This window comes from Orycteropus afer, unplaced genomic scaffold (genome assembly GCF_000298275.1).
Source record: "Orycteropus afer afer isolate SDZICR_OR568_19922 unplaced genomic scaffold, OryAfe1.0 scaffold00062, whole genome shotgun sequence".
Lineage (NCBI taxonomy): Eukaryota > Metazoa > Chordata > Mammalia > Tubulidentata > Orycteropodidae > Orycteropus > Orycteropus afer.
In genome coordinates, this window is record NW_006921649.1 from 10,122,317 (window position 1) to 10,149,248 (window position 26,932).

At 42.0% G+C, this 26,932-nt stretch overlaps 1 protein-coding gene across 1 annotated transcript in view; it reads left to right on the forward strand.

The window, feature by feature from the left end:
• KCNIP1 (potassium voltage-gated channel interacting protein 1) overlaps positions 1-26,700 on the forward strand; it is an 85,909-nt gene extending 59,209 nt beyond the window's left edge. The window contains exons 2-8 of the mRNA XM_007939756.1: positions 13,631-13,755; positions 15,477-15,546; positions 17,248-17,318; positions 18,156-18,263; positions 20,995-21,099; positions 22,495-22,557; positions 26,653-26,700. Coding sequence (XP_007937947.1) covers positions 13,654-13,755; positions 15,477-15,546; positions 17,248-17,318; positions 18,156-18,263; positions 20,995-21,099; positions 22,495-22,557; positions 26,653-26,700 — 567 coding nt within the window. The 5' untranslated portion in view covers positions 13,631-13,653. The remainder of the gene's footprint in view (positions 1-13,630; positions 13,756-15,476; positions 15,547-17,247; positions 17,319-18,155; positions 18,264-20,994; positions 21,100-22,494; positions 22,558-26,652) is intronic.
• The last annotated feature ends 232 nt before the right edge of the window (positions 26,701-26,932 follow it).

Here is a 26,932-nt window from a genome sequence, read left to right on the forward strand (position 1 = left end):
CCTGTTTGTGATGGTTCTCTGTGATGAACTGCACAGAAATTTATGTTCACACTGAAAACAAAGAAAGAGTTTATTAGATTGGATTGCAGGGTCTAAACCTACCTTATGAGATGGTTTTAGGACTTTTAGCACACTAATTTCAGATAAACATACCAAAAACCAAAACCAGATGCCATGGAATTGATTCTGATTCATGGAGACCCCATGTGTGTCAGAGTAGAACTGTGCTCCGTAGGGTTTTCAGTGTCTGACTTTTTGGAAATAGCTCACCAGGCCTTTCTTCCAAGGAGCTTCTGTTGTTGTTGTTGTTATGTGCCGTTGAGTCAGACCCAACTCATAGCGACCCCTCCTTGGGTTGCCAAGGCAGTATCACTACGGAAGTAGATTGCCCCATCTTCCTTCCGAGGAGTGGCTGGTGGGTTTGAACCGCCAGCCTTCTGGTTAGCAGTCAAGTGCCTTAGTCACTACGCTACCAGAGCTCCCAAGGTGCCTCTGGTAGACTGGAACTTTCTCTAGTCTTTCAGTTAGCAATTGAGGATGTTAACAGTTTGCTCCTCTGTCAGGAGGAGTAATAAATCCCACCTACGTTATCCTCTTATTTCCTACAGAGATATTCTAGACCCATTCACTGTGAGCACCAGTGACCTCTTTTCCCAGCCACAGGTCAGCATCTGCTCATTAACTGGCTATTTCTGTATGCTGGTATTTCAGGGCAGTGTCCAGCTGAGTTCAAAGGAGAAATAATGGGAGGTTTCCCATTGCTTCTGAATGTTGGCTGGTGACAGGATTTGGGCTTCATTTGAATAATTGCCTCAAGATCTGTGAAGACCACTGGGTCCACCTATGTCAATCATCAGAAGTTCCGTTCCCAGGGTACTCATTCCAGACAAAAAGGTCTACTTAAGACAACCTCTAAGGATGGCTGCCTATGGCTGAAAAGCTACAAAGAACCTGACAGTCCTAGTTTGCACTCTGGCCATGGATTAAATTAAATGGACATAAATTTTGTTTAAGAGAAGAGGAGACATGAGGGTCGCTAATGTAGGTGGGTTTGCTCCTTGTCCTGAAATACCATTTAGGGCTCCTTCTTTCTCCCAACCCTGGCACCTGAATGAATCACTGCCACCCTTTCCCAGAGTTGCTTTGGTTTTCCAATCTTGATAAAAATGTGTGAATGTTACACTACCATACAAAGGGTCTCTAGGTAGTGCTGTTAAGTTGGTGGTTCAAACCCACCCAGAGGGAAGACAGGCCTGATGATCTGCTTCCAGAAGGTCACACCCTTGGAAGCCTTGTGGACCACAGTTCTATTCCACACACATGAGACCACCATGAGTCAGAGTCGACAGGACAGCCACTAACAGCAACTACACAATGCACTGTCTCAGAACAAATGAAGTGTGACCTGTGTCCCAATCTGTGTAGCTAACTTTATGAACTTTTAAAAAAATTATGGAAAGTATACGTATACAATTCAGTGGCATTAATTATGTTCATCATGTTGTACATAATAGTTGCATTACATTTATGACAGTTAATTGCTACCACCACCCTCACTCCTAAGAAATTATAAGGGGTGCTTGACATGCCCCTATGCACACACCCCAATCAATGTACTCATCTGCTTTGTTGTTGTTGTTATGTGCCATGGAGTCAGACCTGACTCATAACAATCTCTCCCTGGGTTTCCGAAGCAGTATCACTATGGAAGTAGATTGCCCAACCTTCCTTCCAAGGAGCGGCTGGTGGGTTTGAACTGCCAGCCTTCTGGTCAGCAGTTAAATGCCTTAGGCACCATGCTACCAGAGCTCCTGCACTCATCTGCAGACCATGTTAAAAAATGGAAATATGCTATAGACATACCTCACTTTCTTGTGCTTTGTGGATAGGACATTTTCCACAAATTGAAGGTTTGTGGCAAGCCTGTATCAAGCAAGTGTAGCAGTATGATTTTTCCAACAGTATGTGCTCAATTCGTGTCTCTGTGTCACATTTTGGTAATTATCACCATATTTCAAACATTTTCATAATGCAAGTACACACTTGATAGACTACACTACAGGGTAAACATAACTTTTACATGCACTGGGAAACCCAAAAGTTCACGTGACTCACTTTGTTGCAGTATTCATTTTATTTCGGTGGTCTAGAACCAAACCCACAATATCCCTAGGTATGCCTGTATATGCAGAATAATTTTCTAGAAATTTGATTTTGAAAATCTCCCCCTTGATAAAAGTAGCCATATGCAAAGATTTTTGTGGAACTGTTTTAGTTGTTTTCTTTCTTTTTTTTCCCCCAGAACATTATCAGGACTGAGGTGTAAATGAATGAGAAATGTATAAATTCAATTTTGCTTAAAAGGGGCAGGAGGCTTCAAGATTAAGAGAGCAAATGCTTGGAGCAAAACATGATTTGAGTTTTATTGAACTGAAAAGAGTGAAAAAAAAAAAAAAAAAGTCTAGAACACTCAGAAAATCTTTATCCAAGCTCAGCTCAGCACTCCTGGGACTCATCATTAAGTTTATAAAATTCAAAACCGATGAGCTTGTTCACTGAGTGGGTTTATGACTCACCTCCAAGCTTGGCTGTAAGATCTTACTTAGCCTCCAGCATTAGACCAAAGAATCAAATGGGACTTTCTTTTTTCCTTCAGCTCTAGACAGGTACCAATAAGGCTCTTCACCCATGATTATATTGGAGGAAGTTGTCAGTCAGAAAGACGGTGCTAAATTCATCCAGAACCAAATCAGCCGTGTTCCAAAGAAGAGAATATATTACATTTTCAAATGCTGACATGCCATCACTAATATAGTCTCTAATACAGCCAACATACTTTAGGCAACATTAAAAATGAACCACTGGAAATACTAGAAACACGATTGCAAGAGGAAGCACAGCATGCAGTTTTTATAGACACTGTCAAGTAAATTGTTTGCAGCTCTAGTAAGTCATGCTCTTTTAAATTTCCCCCTGGGTACAGCTTTAACAACATCCCACAAGTTTTGATATGTCATATTTTCATTATCATTTAGTTCAAAATACTTTCTAATTTCCTTGGGGACTTCTTTGGTACATGGGTTACTTAGAAACATATTGCTTAATCTCCAAACATTTGGGGAGTTTCTAGTTTTCTTTTTACTATTGATTTCTTACTTGATTCCACTCTGAACAGAAAACATTGTGAATAATTACAATTTTTTGAACTTTTTTGAGACTGGTTTTATGGTCCAGGAACTGATCAATTTGGGTAAATGTTCAATGAGCATTGAGAAAAATGCATAGTATTCTATGACTGTTGGGTAAAAACCAGTTGCCACGAAGTTGACTCCAACTCATGACAACTCCATGTGTGTTAGAGCAGAACTGTGCTCCATACAGCTTTCAAACTCTATTTAGATTACCAGGCTGTTCTTCCAAGGTGCCTCTGTGTAGACTTGAACCTCCAACCTTTCAGTTAGTAGTCAAGTGTGGTAACTGTTTGCACCACCTATGGACTTCAGGATTGTTGGGTACAGTGTCTGTATGTGTCAATGAGGCCAAATTTGTTAATTGCATTGTGTAGATCTTCTTTACCCTTATTGATTTTGTCTGCTCATTTTATTAGTTATACTAAGAGAAGTGTTTTAAAATCTCCAACTGTGATCAGCAGTTTGCCTGTGTTTTCCTTTGGTTCTATCAGCCTTTGCTTTTTATATATCTATTTACATATTAAAACTCACTGCCGTCAAGTCAGATCCAATCATAGTCAACCCCTCCTTGGGTTTCCCAGGCGGTATCATTACAGAAGTAGATTGCCCAATCTTCCTTCCCAGGAGTGGCTGGTGGGTTTGAACCGTCAGCCTTCTGGTTAGCAGTCAAAGAATGCCTTAGGCACTACGCCACCAGAGCTCCCATATACTAATTAGTGTGCACAAATTTAGAATTATCATACCTTTCTAGCAAATAGAGTCTTTTGCATTGTGAAAACTTCCCCTCGAAAGAGTGATCTAAATATCAGAAACCCAAGGAGGGGTCGCTACGAGTCGGATCCAACTCAACAGCGGTGAGTTTGTTTTGTTTTTCAGTTTTGTAGATAGTTACTATGTTCTATTTTTTCTCTTGGTCCTGTATCTTAATATACCTGGACAGTTTTCATTGAATGGTGGATATTAGTATGAAAAATTTGTAAGTGATCTTGTTCAGTTTTCACCTTCTGAAAGCTAAATACAGTCAGGGCAGATAAACTTAGTCCAAACAAAGATTCAGCTGTTTTAGGGCTGGATTTCAATCTTTGCATAGCCTAGTCTATTTCTAAATTGCCCTTTGTCTCACAGTATAGTTTTAGAGGTCAAATTGAAATCATGTAGAATTTAATAGGATTTCTTCTGCTAGGCAGACCCTGAACTCTTCAGTTATCTCCTCAACTCTGTATGCAAAACAAAATGCAACTGCACTGCTGTCGAGTGGGATCCAACTCATAGTGACCCCTCCTTGGGTTTCCAAGGCAGTATCCCTATGGAAGTAGATTGCCCAACCTTCCTTCCGAGGAGTTGCTGGTGGGTTTGGACCGCCAGTCTTCTGGTTAGCAGTCAAGTACCTTAGGCATTAAACCACCAGAGCTCCTCTAAACTCTGTGGGCCTGCCAAAATCTCCATTTTAGTTCTATGATCTTTTGGCAGTGGTATTTACCTAGTTTCTCTTGACCTTTTGTTACTTGAGGATTAGTAAATGCCTTGAGGCATAAGCATTTTGTGCTATCAGGCTACCTTCCCTGTGCCTCCTTTTCTTTGTGGGGATCTTGACCCTTCAAGTCCTGGATGTTTTAGCAGAACTGACGTTCAACTTTTTTCTCCATGGCCCCATTGTTGTTGTTGTTGTTATGTGCCGTCGAGTCGGCCCCGACTCATAGTGACCCCTCCTTGGGTTTCCGAGGCAGTATCACTACGGAAGTAGAATTGCCCAACCTTCCTTCCAAGGAGTGGCTGGTGGGTTTGAACCGCCAGCCTTCTGGTTAGCAGTCAAGTGCTTTAGCCACTATGCTACCATGGCCCCATAAGATTACCAAAGCTCTGCTGACATTTTTAGCTCTCAGAAGAACCTTTTTGGGCAGCTTCTCAACCTCTCCACCCATGCTACATATGAGTCAGCATATGCTTTGAGAGGAAAGGCAGCACTGACTATCAAACTCACCTTAGTGAGTTTATCTTCTCTCTGAGATTATGATTTCTCAGGTGCTGGCTACCTTGGTCACTCCCTTACGACTTCAGACAGATGTGATTTGTTTTATCTTCCTTTTCTAACTTCTCAGTAGGGGATCAGCACTGCTAAAGAGAGTCGCTATTCCTGGAAGCAGAGCTCCTTATGCAGTCCTTTGGGCTTCTGTGCTTTTGCAAATATTCTTTCCTTGTCCCTGTTCCCTCAAGACTCAAATAAATTATCACTTCCCTTTGAAGGTTTCCCTGTCATCCCTTCGAGGGGATGACATCCAGGTAGCATTCATTAAGAGCTTCTTCCTCTCAGTATCTTAGCCATGTTCACACTGCTTTGGGGTGATTTGTCAATGCACAGTTCCAGACTGTAAATGCTCTATACTTGGCTCATGCTAAGTATGTTGTCCTTAGGTGCTGTTGAGTTGTTCCCGACTCATAGAGACCCCATGCACAGCAGAACGAAACACCATCCGATCCCGTGCCAGTTCAATGATCCTTGCTATACTTGAGCCCATTGTCAACCCATCTCGTTGAAGGCCTTCCCCTCCTTCGTCGACCCTCCACCTTATCAAGCATGACATCCTTCTCCAGGGAATGGTCCCCTCTGACAACATGACCAAAGTAGGTGAGAGGAAGTCTGCCATCCTTGCTTCCAAGGAGCATCTCGGCTGCACTTCCTCCAGGACAGATCTGTTAGTTCTTTTAGCAGTCCATGGTACCTTCAGCATTCCTCGCCAGCACCACAACTCAAAAACATCAACTCTTCTTCGGTCTTCCTTATTCATTGTCCAGTTCTCACATGCATAGGAGGCGATTGGAAATATCATGGCTTGTGTCAGGCACACCTTAGTCCTCAAGGAGACATCCTTGTTCCTCAGCACTTGAAAGAGTTCCTTTGCAGCTGACCCACCCAGTGCTAAGTATAAGTACCAGGATAGTAACAATTTTTTAATTCTGGCATCTCCAGAAAAATAAAAAGATCTGATCTCACTGGGTATAAATCCCTGCTTGACAACACCTGCTAAGTAGCAACTGCTCCTCTTTCGTGGGTATTTGCTCTCCAGTTCCAGTCCCCACCACTCTGTATAGTTGAACACACCATTGCCTGCACACATTTATATTACTGCCAATGACTTTAAGCATGTGAGTTTGTAACCACTGGTCCATACTTCCCCACTAATCTGTGAACCCCATGTGAACAGAGAGTATGTCTTTCAATCTCTATCCCAGTATCTGTCATCACATCCCTGGCATGCCAGAGACAGTCGATTCAAATTTGTTAAAATATCTCTATGAAAATACTATCTCATCAGGGAGTTCGATGGGGCAACTAAATCTTTACAATTGTTAGTTGTTATCAGGTTAGTTCCAGTGTATGGTGACCTTGTGTATAACAGAATGAAATGCTGCCTGGTCTTAGGGCATCTTCAAGATCATTGGTGTGTTGGCGTCCATTGTTGTAGTGATTGTGTTAGTCCAGCTCATTGAGGTTTCCCTCATGTTTGCTGAGTATAATAAGTTCTTACCATAGAATTCAGGTCAGGAGACAAAAGCAGAAATATTTACCAATGGATACCTATCTATACCACCACTTTAAAAAGCAACAGGAAAGTAAAGCCTTCCTTTCTGGGATTAAGGGAGAGTTACTTAAACACACATAAAATGGTGGCTAAGCTTCCTTAAGGAGCTCTAGTAGCATAGTACCTAAGGCATTTGACTGCTAACCAGAAAGTTGGTGGTTCAAGCCCACCAGCCACTCCTTGGAAGGAAGAATGGACAATAGACCTCCTTAGTGATACCGCCTCAGAAACCCAAGGAGGGGTCAGTATGAGTTGAATCCAACTTGATGGTAGTGAGTTTTTTTTTTTTTTTTCTAAGCTGCCTTACACATTCTTGGTCAAGGGAATCAATAAGGACAGGAGGAGGTTCCAATAATAGTGTACAGAGGGAAACCAAGCTGAATAGTAAGTTGCCTTGAAAACGCCCAAAAGGAGAAAAGCAAATAGAGCTTCTATTTCCTGCTCTCTGGGGCCTGGGCCCTACCCCAAGGCACCATTTCTAGGTCTGATATTTGTCAAATGTATTATAATGGGTGTAACAGGGGATCTAGCCTGTGTCTACTCTGCCCATATGTCCTAATGTGCTAATTATTACGTTCAACATCCCTTTTCCTTTTCTGCATCCATGTTATTTGCCAAGCTCAAGAAAGAAGAGAGAAGCAAACACCTGTAGATCTTGTAGAGCAACAGATTGTAAGCTCCACATGAGCAGGGAACAGAATTGTTTATCCGTCAATATGTGCATGCTATTGTTATTCTCAGGTATTGTCAAGTTGGCTCTGACTCCTGGCAACCCATGTACAACAGAATGAAATGTTATCCTACCCTGTGTCATATTCACAACTGTTGGTGAGTCCATTGTTGCAGCCACTGTGTGTTCTGGTGCCTTTCAAACGGGGGTCTCATCTTCCAGCACTGTATCAGACAATATTCTGGCTAATACACAGAAGTGGATCAGTATGCCTTTCTTCCTAGTTTGATTTAGTTTGGCATCTCTGCAGAAACCTGTCCACCATGGGTGACCCTGCTGGTGAAATACTGGTGGCATAGCTTCCAGCATTATATGTACAAGCTTCCACCACAGTACAACAAACTGACAGATGAGTGGTGGAATATATGCATAGCAGATTCTTTAATTGATACCTAGTTGAGTGAGTAAATAAATCATCCTTGAAGATATTCAGCTTTAAACCACAAAGTAGCAGAGGGATCATAGGGTCTCCTCAGGCAGAGGATATCCTATAAGCTGCACTTCAAATCAAGCATATGGTATTTCCAAGGACCCATCCACATCGTGCATTTTCTGCCACGCCCCATCCCATCTCTCTTCTGGCTGCATGGCTGCATGGCTGAGGCATGCTCAGTGAGCTGCTGCTGGGAGCCTAGGGCCTTGTGAGGCCACCCATTGCTCTTGCCTGTTCTGGCCACGGGAAGAGGATGAGGAGAAGGTCAGTCCCAGCTCTGCTAGCGAGAGGAGCAAAGGCCCCCTCACCTATGTCGAGCTGAACAGTGACCTGGACAGACTCTACCCTAGGGCTGCATCTCCATGGAAAACAGAAGTGTGTTTTGCTTTTTTGATGAACAGATTTGGTAAAATGTTTTCTTACTCTTTCCTAGACATCGCCTGGTGGTATTACCAGTATCAGAGAGGTAAAAAAGTTTAAACTAACTTGACTGCTTTGGTCACATTACTTTCAAAGGAAGAGCCTCTTAACTAAGTGTGCATTTAGTAGTTAGTCTTCCCATTCACTACCTTTCTGTGCCCCTTGTTAACAAATGCCACCTATATAAAAACAATTCAAAATGTTCTTTTAAAGATGGTACAGGGAAAGCTTTGCTCCCCATAAGAACCTGGTATGTTTTCCCCTGAAGAGCAATAAGATATATGCTCAAAATCAATTTGTGGCTCAAGTGTAGCAACTTTTTAGAACAAGTGACTTGAATTTTAATGTTCTCTTTCTTTCCCACGGTCTTGATTTCCTGACAAAATTTATAGTTTCTGAGGTAGTTTTTCTCATTATCTCTTTTTCTTTTTCTTGTATTTATTTCCTACAATGAGTTTCAAGTGCTTTGTGAAAGAAAACGGAATATATTTAAATAAACAGATAGGGAAAGAAAGTGAGAAGTAGACAGGTAGATTGGCCAGTGTGAAGCAGGAGAAAGGGAGGTGAGTAGGAAGGTAAATAGGCATAGACCAGGGACCAAATACTCAAATGCCTGTGGGGCCAGGCAGGCGGCATAAATTAAGTGAGCCAAATGTGAATGACAGGAAACGTTAGAGACTGTGGCAGCCCAGAGAGAACAGCCACTGCTCAGCTCTAGTACAAGGTTACCTTGTGAGAATTTGAGATCAGTGTTGCCAGATAATCCCATTGCCCCAGAGAAATCAGAAATCCAAACTCTGATGTAAATCTCTCATGTTTAAACATTAACAACTGATTCAAAATAAACAAATAAAACCCATTGTACAGGCCAAACAAGACCTATCTTTGGGCTATATTCAGGACCAGGGCTGTCATTTTGTTACCTCAAAACTAGATGGGTGGGGTATAAAGCCCAACCCACAGAGCCCATGATGGAAAAAACTATTTTCAGTCAGGGAGCAATCAAAGGAGATGGATCTAATGGAAAAGACATCATCACTGGGGAGAAGTCCAAAGCCTTGAGCTCTCCTATCTCTTATAGTTTAAGATGCAGAGTTTGTTAGGGGCAGGACTTCTGCAAGGCTGGTCACAAACTAATTTACAATTTGTGCTTGAGAAAAGCAGAAGCCATTGTTGTTGTTGTTGTTTGCCGTCGAGTCGGCCCCGACTCATAGCGACCCCTCCTTGGGTTTCCGAGGCAGTATCACTACGGAAGTAGGATTGCCCAACCTTCCTTCCGAGGAGTGGCTGGTGGGTTTGAACCGCCTGCCTTCTGGTTAGCAGTCAAGTGCCTTAGCCACTATGCTACCAGAGCTCCCATTACAGGACCCATGAAAGCCAGATCTGATGAAAGGGAGCCACCCTGACTGGATTCTAGGTCCAGCTTTGTCACTGACTGGGTGTATGACCAGGGGGATTCAGGCAAAGCCAGTTAGGGACAGAGTTAGGAAGAGATCTCCTGTGCCAGAAGGCCTTAACATGGACTCCATGTGTTTAAAATATACAGGAATTCACTGAAAGTATAGGCAAAATATCATAATTAGGTGCATTTGTTTTTCTGAGAAGGTCTAAAGTTTTCCTCACTTACTCAGAAGAACCTGTGACTTCAAAATATTAAGATCCACTTAAACTGAATTATCTGCTTCAATCTTCCATTAATTTGGGAATTTCCGACAGAGCATCCTCTATGGTTAATTATCCTTTCTTGTCTTAACTGTCCCCAGTGATAGAGACTTCATGACTTTCTGAGATACTTGTAGTTAGAAAATCACTTCACCTGTTAGGGCTCCCATCTTCCTAACAAGTGGGACGGGTAATGGTCCCTACTCCCCACCACACAAGGTTGTGGGGAAACACAGGCATAAAAACATTCCACAGATTAAAAGTACAAACAGAGGACAGTCTAATGTATTCTCTTCATATAGTTATCACATAGTATTAAACCTCCAGGTCCATTTTGTCATCCAAATTCAAACTGACCTAGTAACTAGCTCATCATTCTCATCACTATTTTTAACAACAAAAATAATAGTAACAAGCAACATTTGGCCTTGGCAACTCTTAATAAACCTGAGAAGAAATTGGCAGCACCACTTGTTGATTCTGGTTCCTTCTCCTCCAACCAGGGACATGGGCCACCCTCCTTCCTTTCCTGTGACCTCCTCAGCAGCACCCAGGGAACCCCTGGGGGATAACAGAAAGGATGCAAAGACTCCTGTAGCCCTGTCTGAAGTTCCTTCAAAATACATTTACCACGGCGAGAACTAGGAGGCATCGAAGGAAGAGGAAGGGAGAGCAGGACGGGGGAAGGAATGCCTGGATGTGGCCTGCCCCCCATAAAATTACTATAGTTGTCCACAGTTTAAATCAGTGTTTCAAAGAGCACATGACACATGAGAGTCACAAAAAGTATGTTTATAAAACCCACCCACTGCCACCTAGTGGATTCCAATTCATAACGACCTTATACGACAGAATAGAACTGCCCCATAAGGTTTCTAAGGCTATAAATCTTTAAAGAAGCAGTCTGCCTCATCGTTCTTCTGTGGAGCAGCTGGTGCTTTCAAACCACCAACCTTTTGGTTAACAACCTAACGCTTTAAGCACACCACCACCAGAGCTTCTTTGTCTATAAAAAGGAATAGTTTCAAACTAAGAATAAAAGGAAAATTTTGCTTCAAAATATTTCGTATAAATTATTAAATATGTGTATATGTACACTGGATTGTGATACAAACTGTAGCTCTTAATATGAAATACAGTCAGGGGTGGGAGGGGAGGCAAGGTTTGAGAACTGGCTTGAGCCCCCAACGCTCATGTGGAGGCCACTTCCCAGCATCTTGAGCTCCAAAGATGTGAATTTCCTCCTGTGACTGATGTTACCACAGTCTGACAATTAGAGAGTGATGAGAGAAATAAAACAAAAGCTTGGCAGTCGATACTCAAATGCTCAGCTATTATAGAATCTATTTGATCTGCAAATTGATCCCAATGCCCAGACAGCAAACAAATCATTTATTAATAAAGTCCAGTTCCATCTTAACAAAGTGGGTTTAATATTTGATATTTTCAGTAATTACTTAGTGCATTTTTAATAACAATGATAGCAAGTAAGTGTTGTTTCTGAATCAAAAAGATTCTCTCAAAACTCTGCAAAGAGATTTCCCGGAGCTTGCGAGGAATTCAACCACAGGACAATTAATGGAAAGAAAATCTTGCTGCAAAAAAATCTTTTAAGCTTCTGGATAAGACCTAGGAAAGTACATTGGACAACTTCAAAAATAAAATAATGTCTTTCTCAGTTATATTTTAATATATGATTATTGCCTCTTCTCACACTGTTAAATATTGTGCTTTTTTTCGGGGGGGAGGGGAGTGCTGTTAGATCTAATACTAGAAGATTTAAACCAACAACTGATTTCTATTTTTAAACAAGTTAAAAATGTATGTGAGCTTTCTGAATTAGACTTTTGTGGATTTTTTTTTTTTTTTGAAACTAGACCTGTTAATTTGCATAGAAACTCTGCAGTTTAGAAGATAATTTAGATAATTGCTGCTTGTTATCAACAAACATAACAATAATTAAGGGCTCTGTAAGAAATAGAGAACATTGTCCACTTGCAGCTATGTTGTATAAACACAGTATCTTGTTTATCTTGAATCATTTGCCTTGTACCCACTGGGACAAGGTTACCCAGCACATAAGAAAAATGACAATGGGGAATTGTTGCCAAGTTATTCTGCCTCACTCTTGAAGGATCCTTACCTAAATGCCCATTACCTTCTAGAATATAAAGAAAATACAGACTTAGTTTGATGAATTCTTTTTGTATTAGGATCAAAGTATGCAAAGGACAAGTGACCATAGCAGAGGAAATATGACACAAAGAAACCATAAAGCACTGCTGAGGGAAAATGCACAATGTACCAAACCTGCTTTCCCTGCTCTCAGACGTCTGTCTCATGGGAAAAGATGCAGTGTGTATGGTTCCCAGCAGCCTGCCCATGTCCTCACTATCCTTGCCAGCCCACGTTGACAGGCCTTTTCAATACATGGATTAGGACATGTCTGCATGACAACAGCAAGCAGAGGAGGTTAAATAGCAATTGATTATTGATTGGAGAAGATTTATAGAAAGCGTTCTGGCAAAGCCTGGCGAAAAATACCCACAGATACCTCTGTGCCTGGGAAACATGGAAAGTTCCACTTACTTGGGTTTTGTGATTTCTCCCTTTCACTGATTGACATTTGCTATCTAACTAGTGCAAAATTATATGACATTGCAGTACATTTGGGAGGAATAGTTCAAACTACTACTTAAGACAACTCTTTCTCTGTCATCAAGTCGGATCCAACTCAGAATAATCCCTCCTTGGGTTTTTCTGAGGCAGTATCACTACAGAAGTAGCTTGCCCACCCTTCCTTCTGAGGAGTGGCTGGTGGGTTTGAACCACCAGCCTTTTGGTTAGTAGTCAAATGCCTTAGGCACTGTGCCACCAGAGCTCCCAACTCTTTAGAGCCCTTCAGTTGGTTTAGAAGCTTTCCTTTACATAAGGGGGTGTTCCCTTTTATATCATTTCCCTATTACTTAAGAATTTCTAGTAGATAACTACAAAATAACACACAACAAAATATATTCAGATTTTTTCAAATTAATAATTAATAGTCTATCATTTGAACTTTTTACTAAATCATGCTAGTATTACCCTAGTTGGCCCAAATGGTAAGAGTTCACTCTTTCACTCTATGTTTTTTTACTATATTTGTTTCCCTTTGCTGTTTAGAGAGTGTTCATCATTCTACACACTAACCTGTGTCTTTAGAATATTCAGAAAGTTCAATGAGCATCAATTTGAATATTCAAATAAGTTATTTGGAAAGGAAAGGAAATGGTTTTTATATGGATTTATTTTTAGGACTTGTTCCATCATCTCCACTTGGAACCAGCTTGTCCCCAACGCTGTACCTCCCTCCCTATGTGATGCCTGACATACAGAGAGTCATGGGGTAGGGTGGTGGTGAGCCCACTTGGGGCTAAAGTTCCCCAAATGCCAAAAACCTGTTTCTTGCGAAGAAGTGACTGGGAGGGAGTTGGGCTCAGGGCAGGAAGGTCATCTGTAGTGCCACCTCAGCCCACAGCCCTGTGTCGCAGGTCATGACACCATCCTCAGTTTGTGGTCTGACAAGAGTGACCACTGAGGTCATCTGCTCCAATGCCATCTCCTCTGGTTCCAGATAAGATTGAAGATGAGTTGGAGATGACCATGGTTTGCCATCGGCCTGAGGGACTGGAACAGCTTGAGGCCCAGACCAACTTCACCAAGAGGGAGCTACAAGTCCTTTATCGAGGCTTCAAAAATGTAAGACCCATGAGACCTCAGAAGGCCTGGGCAGGATCTGCCCCTTGGGACTAAGTTTCCCTAAATGTCAAAAACGTGTGGCTATTGAATCAACACCTATTCATGGTGGCCCCATGTGTGTCAGAAAAGAACTGTGCTACACAGGGTTTTCAGTGGCTGGCTTTTCAGAAATAGATCACTAGGCCTTTCTTCAGAGGCACCTCTGGGTGGACTTGAACCTCCAGTCATTCAGTTACCAGCTGAGTGCTGTTTGCACCACCCAAAGACTCCCCCAGAAGCCAAAGGGTCTCATCAGGAAACTTCCATACATGCAGTTGTACAAGGAAGGCCAGCTCTATAGAAGGGACAGGAGAGCAAGATCACCTGGTTAGAAAGAAAGGCTTGGGTAAGGACGAGGCAATCTTAGTATATGTAAACTGGGCAACTACCCAGAGACTTCACAGAGTGGCACAACATTGGAGAATTCACCCTGGCGCAGGCCCTAGCCTTAGCATAACACATTCATACTCTCAATTTCATTGGTGCAATGAACATGATGGGCTTAGATCTTCTGACTTATGCTAATCACGTTCATAGAAATCGGCATGTGAGCTGAATGCTAATGTATTAGTGTATCATGGGAAATAGAACTGACAGCAGAGCCAGATCTGGTTCTGATTGCCAGAACCTTCTCTATTTTCAAGCTATGTGAGAAGCCCAGTTTTAATAAAAGATGTCATCAGAGGTTAGGGAATTAGCCCATTGTTTCTTCAGATAGGTTAATATATTTCTGCCTTCTCAGGCCAATGTTCAAGCTCTCAGATCCAATTCTAAGTATTCATTTTTCAAAAATTTAACTCTCAGAGGGCAATCTTATTTCCAAATCCTGAAGTGGGGCAGGGTGGAAGAAGGTGTTCACCATCTCCCTTTCTCCCTATTGGCAGAATTTGATGAACTACACACTGCCTATAGTCTCAATATTCTCCTAGGTGCTGACCATGTGACCTCAGAAGGATTCCGACATCTCCTGGTGGTTATCTGACAAGCACAAGGATGCCTCTACCCTTCCACAAGATCCTTGATTGCACTTTTCTTATGCCTGGTTTCCTACCACAAGGGCTTCTTTTCTTGCCATGTTGCAGACACAGTGTTATCAGCTGGCCACTGGGTTGGAACAGGGTCCTGGACACTGGGTTGGAACAGGATGGACACTGGGCTAAAGGGGGACCAGCATTCAGAAAAGGGAGGAAACTCGTATTGATTGGCATCTACCATGGGCTCACTTCCACATCAGTCTACATATTAAACCTCATGATAGCCTTGTAGGGAAGGTACCATAGCCCCATTTTCTGGTAAGAATATTAAGGATCAGAGAATTAATTACCCAAAGTGACACCACTTGGAAGTGGTGGAACCAGAATCCAAACCGAGGTCTTTCTAATCTCAAAATCCAAACTCTTTCCACTTCATGGTGCCCATTCTCTGATGATGTCTCATTATTTCATAAAGCAGCTTCCATCCTAAGGTGGTGCCACCTCCCTACCATTCACCTGGAGATATGGGAAATTCACAGGTTGTTACCCAGTCCCTGCCCACCAGGGATCATGAGGAACCCTAGGCTCCGAGGATGGGCACAGCCCACTTCAGCTAAAGCAGGACCTTAGATGTCGCCACTGACTCTCTCTCTCTCTCTCTCTCTCTCTCTCTCTCTCTCTGTCTCTCTCTCTCTCTCCATCACACAGGAATGTCCTAGCGGTGTGGTCAATGAAGAAACATTCAAACAGATCTATGCTCAATTTTTCCCTCATGGAGGTGAGTCTGACCTTTTAAAAGACCTTGCCTACTTCCTTCGCTGGTGGTCAGCTTTCCCCTCCTCAAGCACCAAATCCATTCTTCTTGCCATCCGCCTCCTCTTCATGGTAGAGAAGGACTTGGAGCAGGATATCTTTCTTATTACAGCCAGATGCGAGTTTTGCTAAAGTTTTAGGAGAAAAGAGCTCTGAAGAGGGACCCTATCCAAGAGATTGAGAAAGATTGATAAAGCAATATCCTAAATTCTCAGAAGAGGTCAAAACAGCAGCTATTAATATCCCAAGTGGAGCAAATGAGTTTCAGACAGGTTAAGCAATTAGTCCAAATCACAGTGAAGGCCAGAGCCAGGTTGAGATCCCATAAGTGTGGTATGTGTGATACAAAGTTTTGACATGTTAGCTTCACCATGTGACAGACACTTCCCATTCTTTTCCTTAAAGCACAGGAGATAAACTGATTTTTAAAGAACATTAGTGAGTATCAAAACCCGAACTCATTTTGTTGGGTCGATTCTGACTCATAGCAACCCCCATAGGGTTGCCCCCATAGGGTTTCCAAAGCTATAAATCTTTACAGAAGCAGACTGCCACATCTTTCTCCCACAGAGTAGCTGGTGAGTTTGAACCCCAAACCCTTTGGTTTGCAGCTGGGAGCTTAATCATCACTAGGGTTTCTTTAGTGGGTACCAGAGACTATGAAAATAAACTAATCCAGAAAGATGCAGGATGCATACAATTGTGCTCTTAAAACCAGACTAGTGAGGGTGCCAGGCCCACAGCAGCTGCTCTGTGCCATGTCTGACTATTGTGGAAATAGACTCTGGCTCTATAGGCCTGAGACACATCAGTGGCTCTTCCTGTGGCCTCCATGTGTCACATGCCACCTCCCAGCCCACCCAGGAGCTATCTCCTGCACACCCAGACCCTCTCCCTGGGCCCTGACAAAGTGGAGATCCAATCATCCCAAACACTTCTTGGGCCCTATTTCTCCTGGGCCTCTTCCACTACACCAAGTAGCCTCCTCAGGTGCATGACCCAGTGCATGTTCCCTATCAAAGAGATAGGGGAGGGGAGCAGCTTTGTCCCATGCAGGACCCACAGAACCAGAGTTCATTAAGTTCTCTTGAGTGACTACTTATTGAATTTTGACTATGTGTCAAGCATTGCTGAAATTTAACATTATCTTTTTTAAAATTCCAAGACATAGATCTTGCTACATCCCATTTTACAAAGAAGGGAAAGTAAAGCTCAGAGAGGTTGAGTTAGATGCCTGTGGTCACACAGCTATATAGTTACAGAGCTTTGATTCAGCCAGGTCTGTCTGTTCCCACATGAGTGCTCATTCCATGGTTGTGCACTGCCTTTCAGAAGAACATCTTACCCACTCAATCATCAAACCATCCATCTCCTAAGAACTACACACATGGAGAGGCAAGACAGGCTTTCTCCCTGGATGGTTGGATGGAGGAAGAAATAAGGACTTGTCTTGGTTCTTGCTAGAACTTCCCATCTAGACCCCAGGAGAGCCAGAAAAACACCAGTTCACACCAAAGGATTCTCCCACACCCTAATTTTCTCCTTTCTACCACTGCAGCATCATGTTCCTCTCTTTCTTGTTGGGATCCTGCCTCTGTTGTTAAATGATCTCTCCCCTCTGTGGAGTCCCTGCTCCCATCACCTGCCCTGCTCTCTCTCTCTACAGATGCCAGCACGTATGCCCATTACCTCTTCAATGCCTTCGACACCACCCAGACAGGCTCTGTGAAATTTGAGGTAGGCTTGTCTTGTGGGCCCGTTCAGAGGAGTCTCCAAGTTCTGTGTCACTTCTCCCTCTAAATTATGGGGCATTTTGGGAAGGGTTGGATGATCAAATGCCCTCTGTCAAGACAAAGAAAACTCTGCCACTTAATAAATATTTCCTGAAGATACAGAGAAGCAGCAGCAACTGCTCTCCACTTCTAGGGACTCAGAGACTCAGAAACTTATAGTTTTAATAGCTTACATGACCACTGAGCTTACCGTGGGCAGGCTGTGTACTTAATGTTTTGCATATGTTAATTCAATTAATTCTCACAATAACCCTACAATGTAGGGTTCTATTATTGTTACCATTTTACAGAAGAGGAAAATAAGACAAAGAGCGATTGTGTGGCTTCCCCAAGGTCAAACAAGTCGAGAGTGGCAAAGAAGAGATTTGAACTCAGGCCATATGTTTCCAGAGTCCATGTTCTTAGATACGAGACTCTACGGCCACTCATATGATAAAGTAAACAGTAATTGAGGCAATGGGATAAGGCAATGGCAGAGAAAACAGGGTACCTGTGTCTGGAGGCATCAGCACGCTCTCTCTCACACACATACACACACACATACACACACACGCACACACATACACACTTCCATACTTCAAGGGGGGCCTCCTAAAAAATTCAGCAGAGGAGGGAGTGGAATGGAGTGGTCTTCACTAAACTCAGCCACATCCTTCAGGGGACAAGAAGATATGGTGATGCCATTCTGGTAAAAGTATTCACAAAGTGGGCCTCAAGGACAGAGCTTACCTTACATGATGGCTATGTGATTAACATCCTTCATGCTTTTCTCACTTTTCAGGACTTTGTGACTGCTCTGTCGATCCTACTGCGAGGAACTGTCCATGAGAAGCTCAGGTGGACATTTAATTTGTATGACATCAATAAAGACGGATACATAAATAAAGAGGTAAATGCGTAGAGGCTGGGAGCATGAGAGAGGCACAAAGATCAAACAGCTCAGATGTGAGGACAGAAATATCTGGATGAGGATGGATCTGCTTTGGGGCTAGCAGAGCCAGTCTGACAAAATTAAAGTGTCCACCTTTGACATCTCTATTGCCCTACCCTGGCCTGGTCCCAGTCTCCTAAGAGAGGATTAAGCAGATTCATTCTCAGTGGGGTATAAATGACTGGTTGCAGTGTAAAGAGTTACTCCTCCCAGGGAAACCTACAGTTTAACAGGTTAACAACCACATGTTGAAGCTCAAAATTGGCATTGCAGGTACCACATAGAAGAGAAAAGGATATTTTTGAGGAGGCTTGCTGGTTGCTTTTGAATCGACTCTGACTCAAGACGACCCATGTGTGTCAGAGCAGAACTGTGCTCCACTGGGTTTTCAGTGGCTGATTTTTTGGAAGTAGGTCACCAGACTTTTCTTCTGAGATGCTTCTTGGTGGACTGGAACCTCTATCTTCATTTAGCAGCCAATTGTGTTAATTGCTTGTACCACCCAGGGACTACTTTCCTAGAATGAGGCCACTACAAATGTATCATACAGACCCCGCCTATTTTGCCTAATAAAAGCCACAGACAGAAAGGAGTAAAGGAAGGCAGAGTCATCTTTAAGGAAATCCTCACAAATCATTTCTAAATCTTCATGCCTTGATGCTTTTAGAATATCAAAGTACCTGTGGTGCTAACCAATAAAATATCTGCAGGTCTAACTTGAAACTCACTTTGGTGTCTACTGTCTTTGTGGAAGCTTGAATTTAACATCCTTAACACTCCCACAAGAGCTCTGGTGGCACAGTGGTTAAGCATTTGGCTGCTAACCAAAAGGTGGATGATTCGAACCCACCAGCTGCTCTGTGGGATGAAGATGTGGTGGTCTACTTCTGTAAAGATTACAGCCTAGGAAACCCTATGGGATGATTCTACCCTGTCCTATAGGGTTGCTATGAATCAGAATCACGGGAGTTGGGTTTAGAACACTCCAATTTACTGACCTATTATGTGCCAGCCCCAGTGCTGGGGGTTAAGAGCGAATGTTAGCTTCAATGTCACTTCAGTGCTGAGAGGTTATCGCCTTCAGAAAGAAAACGAAAGCTCAGCAAGTATACCCAACTTTCAGTGCTCATTCATCTAGGTGTGTGTTTACTCAATGCATGTTTGAGGATTGATGAGGCATTCTGAGTGCTGGAGGTAAAGTGGCAACAATCAGATGAGCGACCCCTCCTTGGGTTTCTGAAGTGGTATCACTAGTGATACTGCCTCGGAAACCCAAGGAGGGGTCGCTATGAGTCAGGTCCAACTGACAGCACATAACAACAACAACAACAACATCACTACAGAAGCAGATTGCCAAACCTTCCTTCCAAGGAGTGGTTGGTGGGTTTGCCAAACAAGAAGGGCTACCCTGACCCCAATATCTACCTCATTGCCCCAAATGTGAAATTTACTTTCACATTTTCCTCTTCATTTTTCTTTTAATTAAGATTAATAATATGGAGGATCTTCTGTTAATAGGCATTTATATGCATTTACCCTCTGGGATGATGTACTGTTATCCTTGTCAGCCATAAATGTTGAGAATAACAGTTCTTAATATACTTTAATAAAAGTAGAGATCCTTAGACCCTGCCTAGTCCTAGGAGGGTCTGATTCAGTATGTTTTAACAAGTGTCCCAGTCTGTGGAACCATTGACCTAGCAGGCCCTACGTATAATCCTGGATGTCCATCATTTTTCTTAGCTGAAAACAGCAACAGAACCTGCCAAGATTTTTAAATCTCTAAGTCAGAACATTAGATAGAGATAGACAGATAGCTGCCATCAAGTCAACTCTGATTCATGGTGACTTTATGTATAACAAAAGAAAATGCTGCCAGGTCCTGTGCCATCCTCATGCTCACTGGCATGTTTGAGTCCATCATTGTAGCTATTTGCCAATCCATCTCACTGAAGGTCTCCCTTGCCCTTGTTGGTTTTCTCCTTCACCAAACACCATGTCTTCCTCTAATAATTGATCCCTCCAAAGCAAGTTAATTGGACAATGTTTTGTTGTAATCTTTAAGGTTTCCATTGGCTAATTTTCAGAAGTAGATTACCAACTCTTCCACACTAGTCTGTGTTAGCTGGAAGCTCTGGTGAAACCTGCCCACCATGGGTGACCCTGTTTGGTGTTTGAAATACTGATGGCATAAATTCCAGGATCACAGCACCATACAAGCCCCTACAGTATGACAAACTGACAGATGGTGGTGGTAAGCCAGAACATTAACACTTCTTTAATTCAGAATAACACTTTCTTTGCCTGAAGACCAGGATCATAGCACCATACAAGCCCCTACAGTATGACAAACTGACAGATGGTGGTGGTAAGCCAGAACATTAACACTTCTTTAATTCAGAATAACACTTCCTTTGCCTGAAGATCATGGAATAGGGATCCCACACATAAGTCCTCTGGGGAAATGGTCCAAGAAAAGATATCATACCCAAGAGTTTCTGAAGGCAAAGAGGAAAATTTTCCACTGCCTTCTCTCTAGGAATAAGAACAGAAAATAGCCCCTTCAACTTGCTTTCTGTCTTTCACCAACCCTCTCATTGGCAAAGGGGACAAGGAGCCCCAAACTCTCACTTAAGAGGAGCTTGAGCTCATGGTCCCCATACTATGTGCTTCCATGTCCCCTCTCCAGGAGATGATGGACATTGTCAAAGCCATCTATGATATGATGGGGAAATACACATATCCCGTGCTCAAAGAGGACACCCCAAGGCAGCACGTGGACGTCTTCTTCCAGGTACGCATACCCACCATGTGCATGAGAGCTTTAAGTCCAACTTAGAATTAGCCCACGAGCATCTGAACAAGTAGTTAGTGTCCAACCTTGTGCTAAGCACTGCAGGAAACAGAAACAAATCAAAAGATATATTGTTTTCAAGAAACAGATGATCTTGTTAAGCAAATATTCACTATAGAAGAGGACAGGAAGTAAATATTCAAATGTACGTGGTATAGTGTGGTTTCTGAGTTCCATAGGCATTCTTGAAGCATCAGAGTAAACAAAAAGGATTTCTTTAAGCACATCTGTGAAGATGTTAAGCATTTATGTCTGGAAAACAAAAAGAAAGTTGGAAACTAGGGTGGACCCAGAATCAGAGATATAGGCAGGGAGAAGGGACGGCACATACCCCCAGGTATAAGTCCAAGGGGGTGTCAGATTAGGCACAGAACGACATTCCAAGATACCATAAATATGAAAGAACTCTGAATGAGGCAGCTGGGCAAGAGGGAGGAAGCCATTTCTGCTGATTTGGAGCTATCAAGCTTATCAACAGCTATTCATCTTGAAATTTAGGAGAGGCACAACTTAGAGGTTACCCCTAGAAGATTGTTTACCCTAGCTTTGTCTCTGGCCACATTGTAGATCTTGAAAGTTGAAGAGTTAAGCTTTGCTCTGGCAAATGAAAGGAGATTTGGTGGTGCAGTGGTTAAAGTAAAGTGTTTGGCTGCTGACCACAAGATTGGTGGTTCAAACCCACTGCCCCTCTGCAGGAGAAAGATGTGACAGTCTGCTTCTGTAAAGATGTACAGTCCCAGTCTGTCCTATAGAGTTGCTGAGTCAGAATCAACTCAACAGCAGTGGGTTTGGCTTTTGTTCTAGCAAGTGCAGAATGGCTACTGCTAGTCTTTGAGTAGGGGGATGGAATAATCAGAATAGTGTGTGTGTGTGGGAATCTAGCAGTATAGAATCAAAGAGCATCAAAGCTCATTCTAATACAATCTTCCCACTTTACAGATGGGAAAACAGAGGCCCAGAGAGGCTTAAAACTTGCTCTAGGTCACACAGGAAATGACAAAGATAGAACTAGAACCTCTCATGTCCAGTGTCTTTTCTATCTGATGGACAGAGTAGGAGAGACTGGGGAAGACATGCTAGAATATCAGCAGAATAATCCAGTGTTGAGTGTCTAGAAAAAGTCTTTTAATTTTATGGAAGCTCACAGAGGTCAAAGAACTTCAACCAGGGTCTGAACGGAGTAGCCTGATCAATGAAACTGAAAAAAAAAAAACCAAACTCACTGCCGTCGAGTCAGATCCGACTCAATTCTCAGGGCAAAGTTGGTTAAAAAAAAGTAAGTTTTGGAATGAAGATTAAAAGGGTCCTTAAAGTGCTTCCCATTGTGTCTTTCAGAAAATGGACAAAAATAAAGATGGCATCGTGACTTTAGATGAATTTCTTGAATCTTGTCAGGAGGTAAGGAAAGATCTCAAGATGTGATACCTCTAAATCTGGGAAGGAAATCCGAGAATTGGGGGCCTGCAGAAGCCTCAGGGGATTGAGAAAACTGCACATATCTAGTACACCTCAGAACAGTCAATACCACTACCAACAACAACAAAAACAGCAACAATGCAGAGTCCAACAATCTCCACTCCTCAAAATGGCCTGCAGTTGGTCTTGGCTAAGCACCAAACTGAACCAGGAAGACCATGTAGAGGTCTGGGGGATTTGAAACTATAGATTTCCTCAGTGGGCAACACAGTCATTTTTTCAGCCTGCTTCTGGCTTGGTGGCTCACTCCTTAGAATATATGAGAGTAATTTGGAAAGAAATGTAAAGCTGTGATTCTCAAACTTGTAAAAGGAGAAAGGAGACCCCAGATTCAAACAGGTTCAATAGGGACACTTTTATTAAGCCTCAGACAGGGCAAAGACAATCATCCAGGATGAGGGAAACCATCAACATGTACATAGTGTAGAAATTTGAATAGAGTTCACTGAGTCATGGCCATGGGGCTAATTATATATGACTGAAAACAAAGGAAATCATCACAAAATCATAATTGGTGCCAGATCGATTCATCGCTGTTGCAGGCAGGTCTACAGAAGTTGGGAAATGACCATGATTTGGATACATACACAATTGAAGATTAAAAAGGGTTACAAGATTGGTTCTGGGGCTTGACTACTTGGCTAGATGGTAGCCTGGGTATGACTCAAGACCATGCAGCCTGAGTCATAGCCACAAGGTGGCTACAAGACAATACCAGGACCCAAAATTTAATTTAAATTGGACACACCCAGGCAAGTTTCCTAGTTCTTTGTGTGAACATGTTCTGCTTTCAACCACACTGTTTCTGAAGGCAAACTTCCCCTCCTTAGGTTTGTCCTAGAACCTGTTTTCGTATAGCCATAATGTTGGTTTCATGATCAGAAAGAAGTCAATGGCATCTGAACTTATGTCAAGACTCAAAATGGAGTTAGGGTTTCAGCAGCCTTCCACTACCCCCAGTGCTTCAGAATTTAAGCTCTAATACTAAACAGCATGCATGGGAATTGCCTGTAGATTTTCAGGCCTCAATACCAGAGACTGTAATTCCACAGATACAGGGTGGGGCCTAGAAATCTTCATTTTAATCAAATGCCCTGGACCAATGCTTCTAGAACTTTCATATGCAAACCAATCTCCCCTAAAATTATGTTAAAATGTAGATTTAATTCAACAGATCTAGGGTGAAGCTTGAAAATGAGCATTCCTACCTATCTTTCCCAGGAGATACTGAAGCTGTTGGTCCTTGGACCACATCTTCATCAACCTAAAGAATAGTCTGACCCCAGAGTCTCTGCCAGATAGACTGAACTGGAATAATATCTTTTATCTACTTTAGAAAAATGTATTTATAGCCCCCTTATTTCAGAACACCTATTGGGAGCACTGGTGGTATAGTGCCTAAGGCATTGGACTGATAACCAGAAGGCTGGTGGTTCAAACCCACCAGCCACTCCTCAGAAAGAAGATGGGGCAATCTACTTCCGTAGTGATACTTCCTCGGAAACCCAAGGAGGGGTCGCTATGAATAGGACTCAACTCCATGGGCAGTGGGGTTTTGGGGGGGTTTATTGACCTTGACCAATGCCCTGGAGCAGTGCCTTGGAGGATCCGTGCTAAACATAGTATTAACCCTTTAGTTGATGAATGTTTGGGTGGTCCAGGGATCCACCAGTTATCTTGTATCCAGAGGGGTAGAAAATACTGAAGGTGGAGGGGGAGGCTCAGATCAGCAATTATTTCCCAACAGAGTTGAAAGGATTTTAGCAAAAATCAAAAGATCATTAAGAAAATGCTGATGGCTGTGTTTATCATACCCATTTTAAAGAAGGAAAGTCTGAGGCATCTGAAGGTTAAAGTATTTGTCTAAGATCACAGTAAATGGTAGAGATGGAACATGAATTCCTGTCCCTCTGATTTTAAATACCATGCTCTGCTGACATATGCTTTTTAAACTTATCATTTGAGAGAGGTTTTTAAGTTTCTCACATTAGCAACTTCTTCTATAGCTATTCCTTAGTGAATTTATTTCTTTTTCACAACCCACCCTATAGGTTGTTGTTGTTGTTGTTATGTGCTGTCAAGTTGGACCTGACTTATAGTGACTCCTCCTTGAGTGTCCAAGGCAGTATCATTACAGAAGTAGATTGCCCAACCTTCCTTTCGAGAAGTGGCTGGTGAGTTTGAACCACCAGCCTTCTGGTTAGCAGTCAGGTAGATACTATAATCAACCCCAGTTTACACATGAAGAAGCTGAGGCACAGAGAGATTGAGCAACTTACCCAAGGTCACACAGCTAGTAAGTGACAGAGCCAGAATTTGAATGCAGGCAGCCTGACTCCAGAACTCATATACTTAAACACTAGACAATAATATAGGAGCTCTGGTAGCATAGTGCCTAAGGCACTTGACTGCTAACCAGAAGGCTGGTGGTTCAAACCCACAAGCCACTCCTCGGAAGGAAGGTTGGGCAATCCCACTTCTGTAGTGATAGTGCCTTGGAAACCCAAGAAGGGGTCGCTATGAGTCGGGGTCGACTCAATGGCACATAATGACAACAGACAATAATATCTCCCTGTTCCACCAAGTTTTAAAAGGTTCCATAATGCTCATAATCAACTTTTGTCTTCGTCAGTTTTCTCTGTTATAGGTCTGCTTTCTAGTAAGTTGTGCTTTAATTTATTTCCTTCCTTTGATTTTTGTTTTGTTTTGTTTTTATTCAATTGGCTGGGGTGGGGAGAGGTTTCTAGCCCTTAAGATAGAAGCTTCGATCATAGATTTTTAACCACTCTTTCCTATTTATGCATTTAAAGATATAAATTTCTCTCTCAGTACTGCTTTACTTCCCATAAAATTTGATATTTTCATTATCTTTTGGGAGCTCTGGTAGCATAATTCAAAATATTTTCTCCTCTGACCTATGGATTATTTGGAAGTGTGTTGTTTAATATCCAAACATTTGAGGATTTTCTACATACAATATTTATACCTTAGAGAATATATGATAAATATAAAATAGAGAACATGCAATAGAGACATACAATTAGACAATCAACAAAGTCAAAAGTTGCCCCTTTGAAAAGGTTAATAAATTTGATAAATGCTTAGCAAACCTGATCAAGAAAAAAAAAGAGATAGAAAAATTATCAATATCAGAAATGAAAAGGGGAACATCAGAACAGACTTTCAGATATTAAAAGAATAAGAGTTAATCATTCAATAAATTTGACAACTTATATGAAATCTATAAATTCCTTGAAAAGCACAATTTATCAAAACTAACACAAAAAGAAATAGAAAATATAAGTAGTTTTATATCTGTTAAAAAAAATGAATCTGTAATATGAAACTTTTCTACAGAGGAAATGGCAGGCTTAGATGGCTTCACTGGCAAATTCTTCTAAACATTTAAGGAAGAAATAATACTAAACTTATACAATCTCAGAGAATAAGAAAGAGGAACAACTTCTCAACTTGATTTATTAAGCTAGCATAGCTGTAATATAGAAACCTGACAAGACCATTATTTTCAATAAGTTTTTTTAAAAAATTCAGGCTAGATATAAAAAAAAAATCAACTCCAGTAACATATTTAAAAAAAAAGTAATGTATTATAAATAGATGAGGTTTATTCCAAGTATGCAAGGTTTGTTGAACATTCAAGAATTATTTTATATAATTAATCACATTAGAATACAAAAAAAAGCATATGACCAGCTCAGTAGATGCAGAAAATTATTTGATAAAATGTCATTATCCAAATCTTCTTAAAAGAAGCAGCATTCACTATTTTACTAGATAATTTGTTTCTTCTGAATTCCTCTTTAAGGCCATAGAAGGTGCTTATTGCTTTGACTTGCTCACTTTCTAGGTCCCCACTTCCTATTCTCTGTTTCTCGTAGCCTTTCAGTGTTCTTTCCACATAGGAAACATGCTGGAGGTTTGCTCCCCAGAATGACAGAACTTGAGGAGCCTCTCAGAATTCTAACCATCCTCTTTTTTCCCCTCTTCCCTTCCCAGGATGACAATATCATGAGGTCCCTCCAGCTGTTCCAAAATGTCATGTAATTGGAGACAATCAGCCATCCAGCTCTCAGAGACAATGTACTAAACAACCACTTTAACACGTTGATCTGCCCTTGTTCTGACTTTACACACTGACTTTTGGGACAGAAACACCTTTTAAACACTTTGAAAGCATTCTCTGCTGAAGACTTTCTATGGAACCCAGAATTGCCTGGCTCAGTCTCTGATTGCCAATCTTTCCTCCTTCTTCATGAGAGATACAGGATGAAACTTG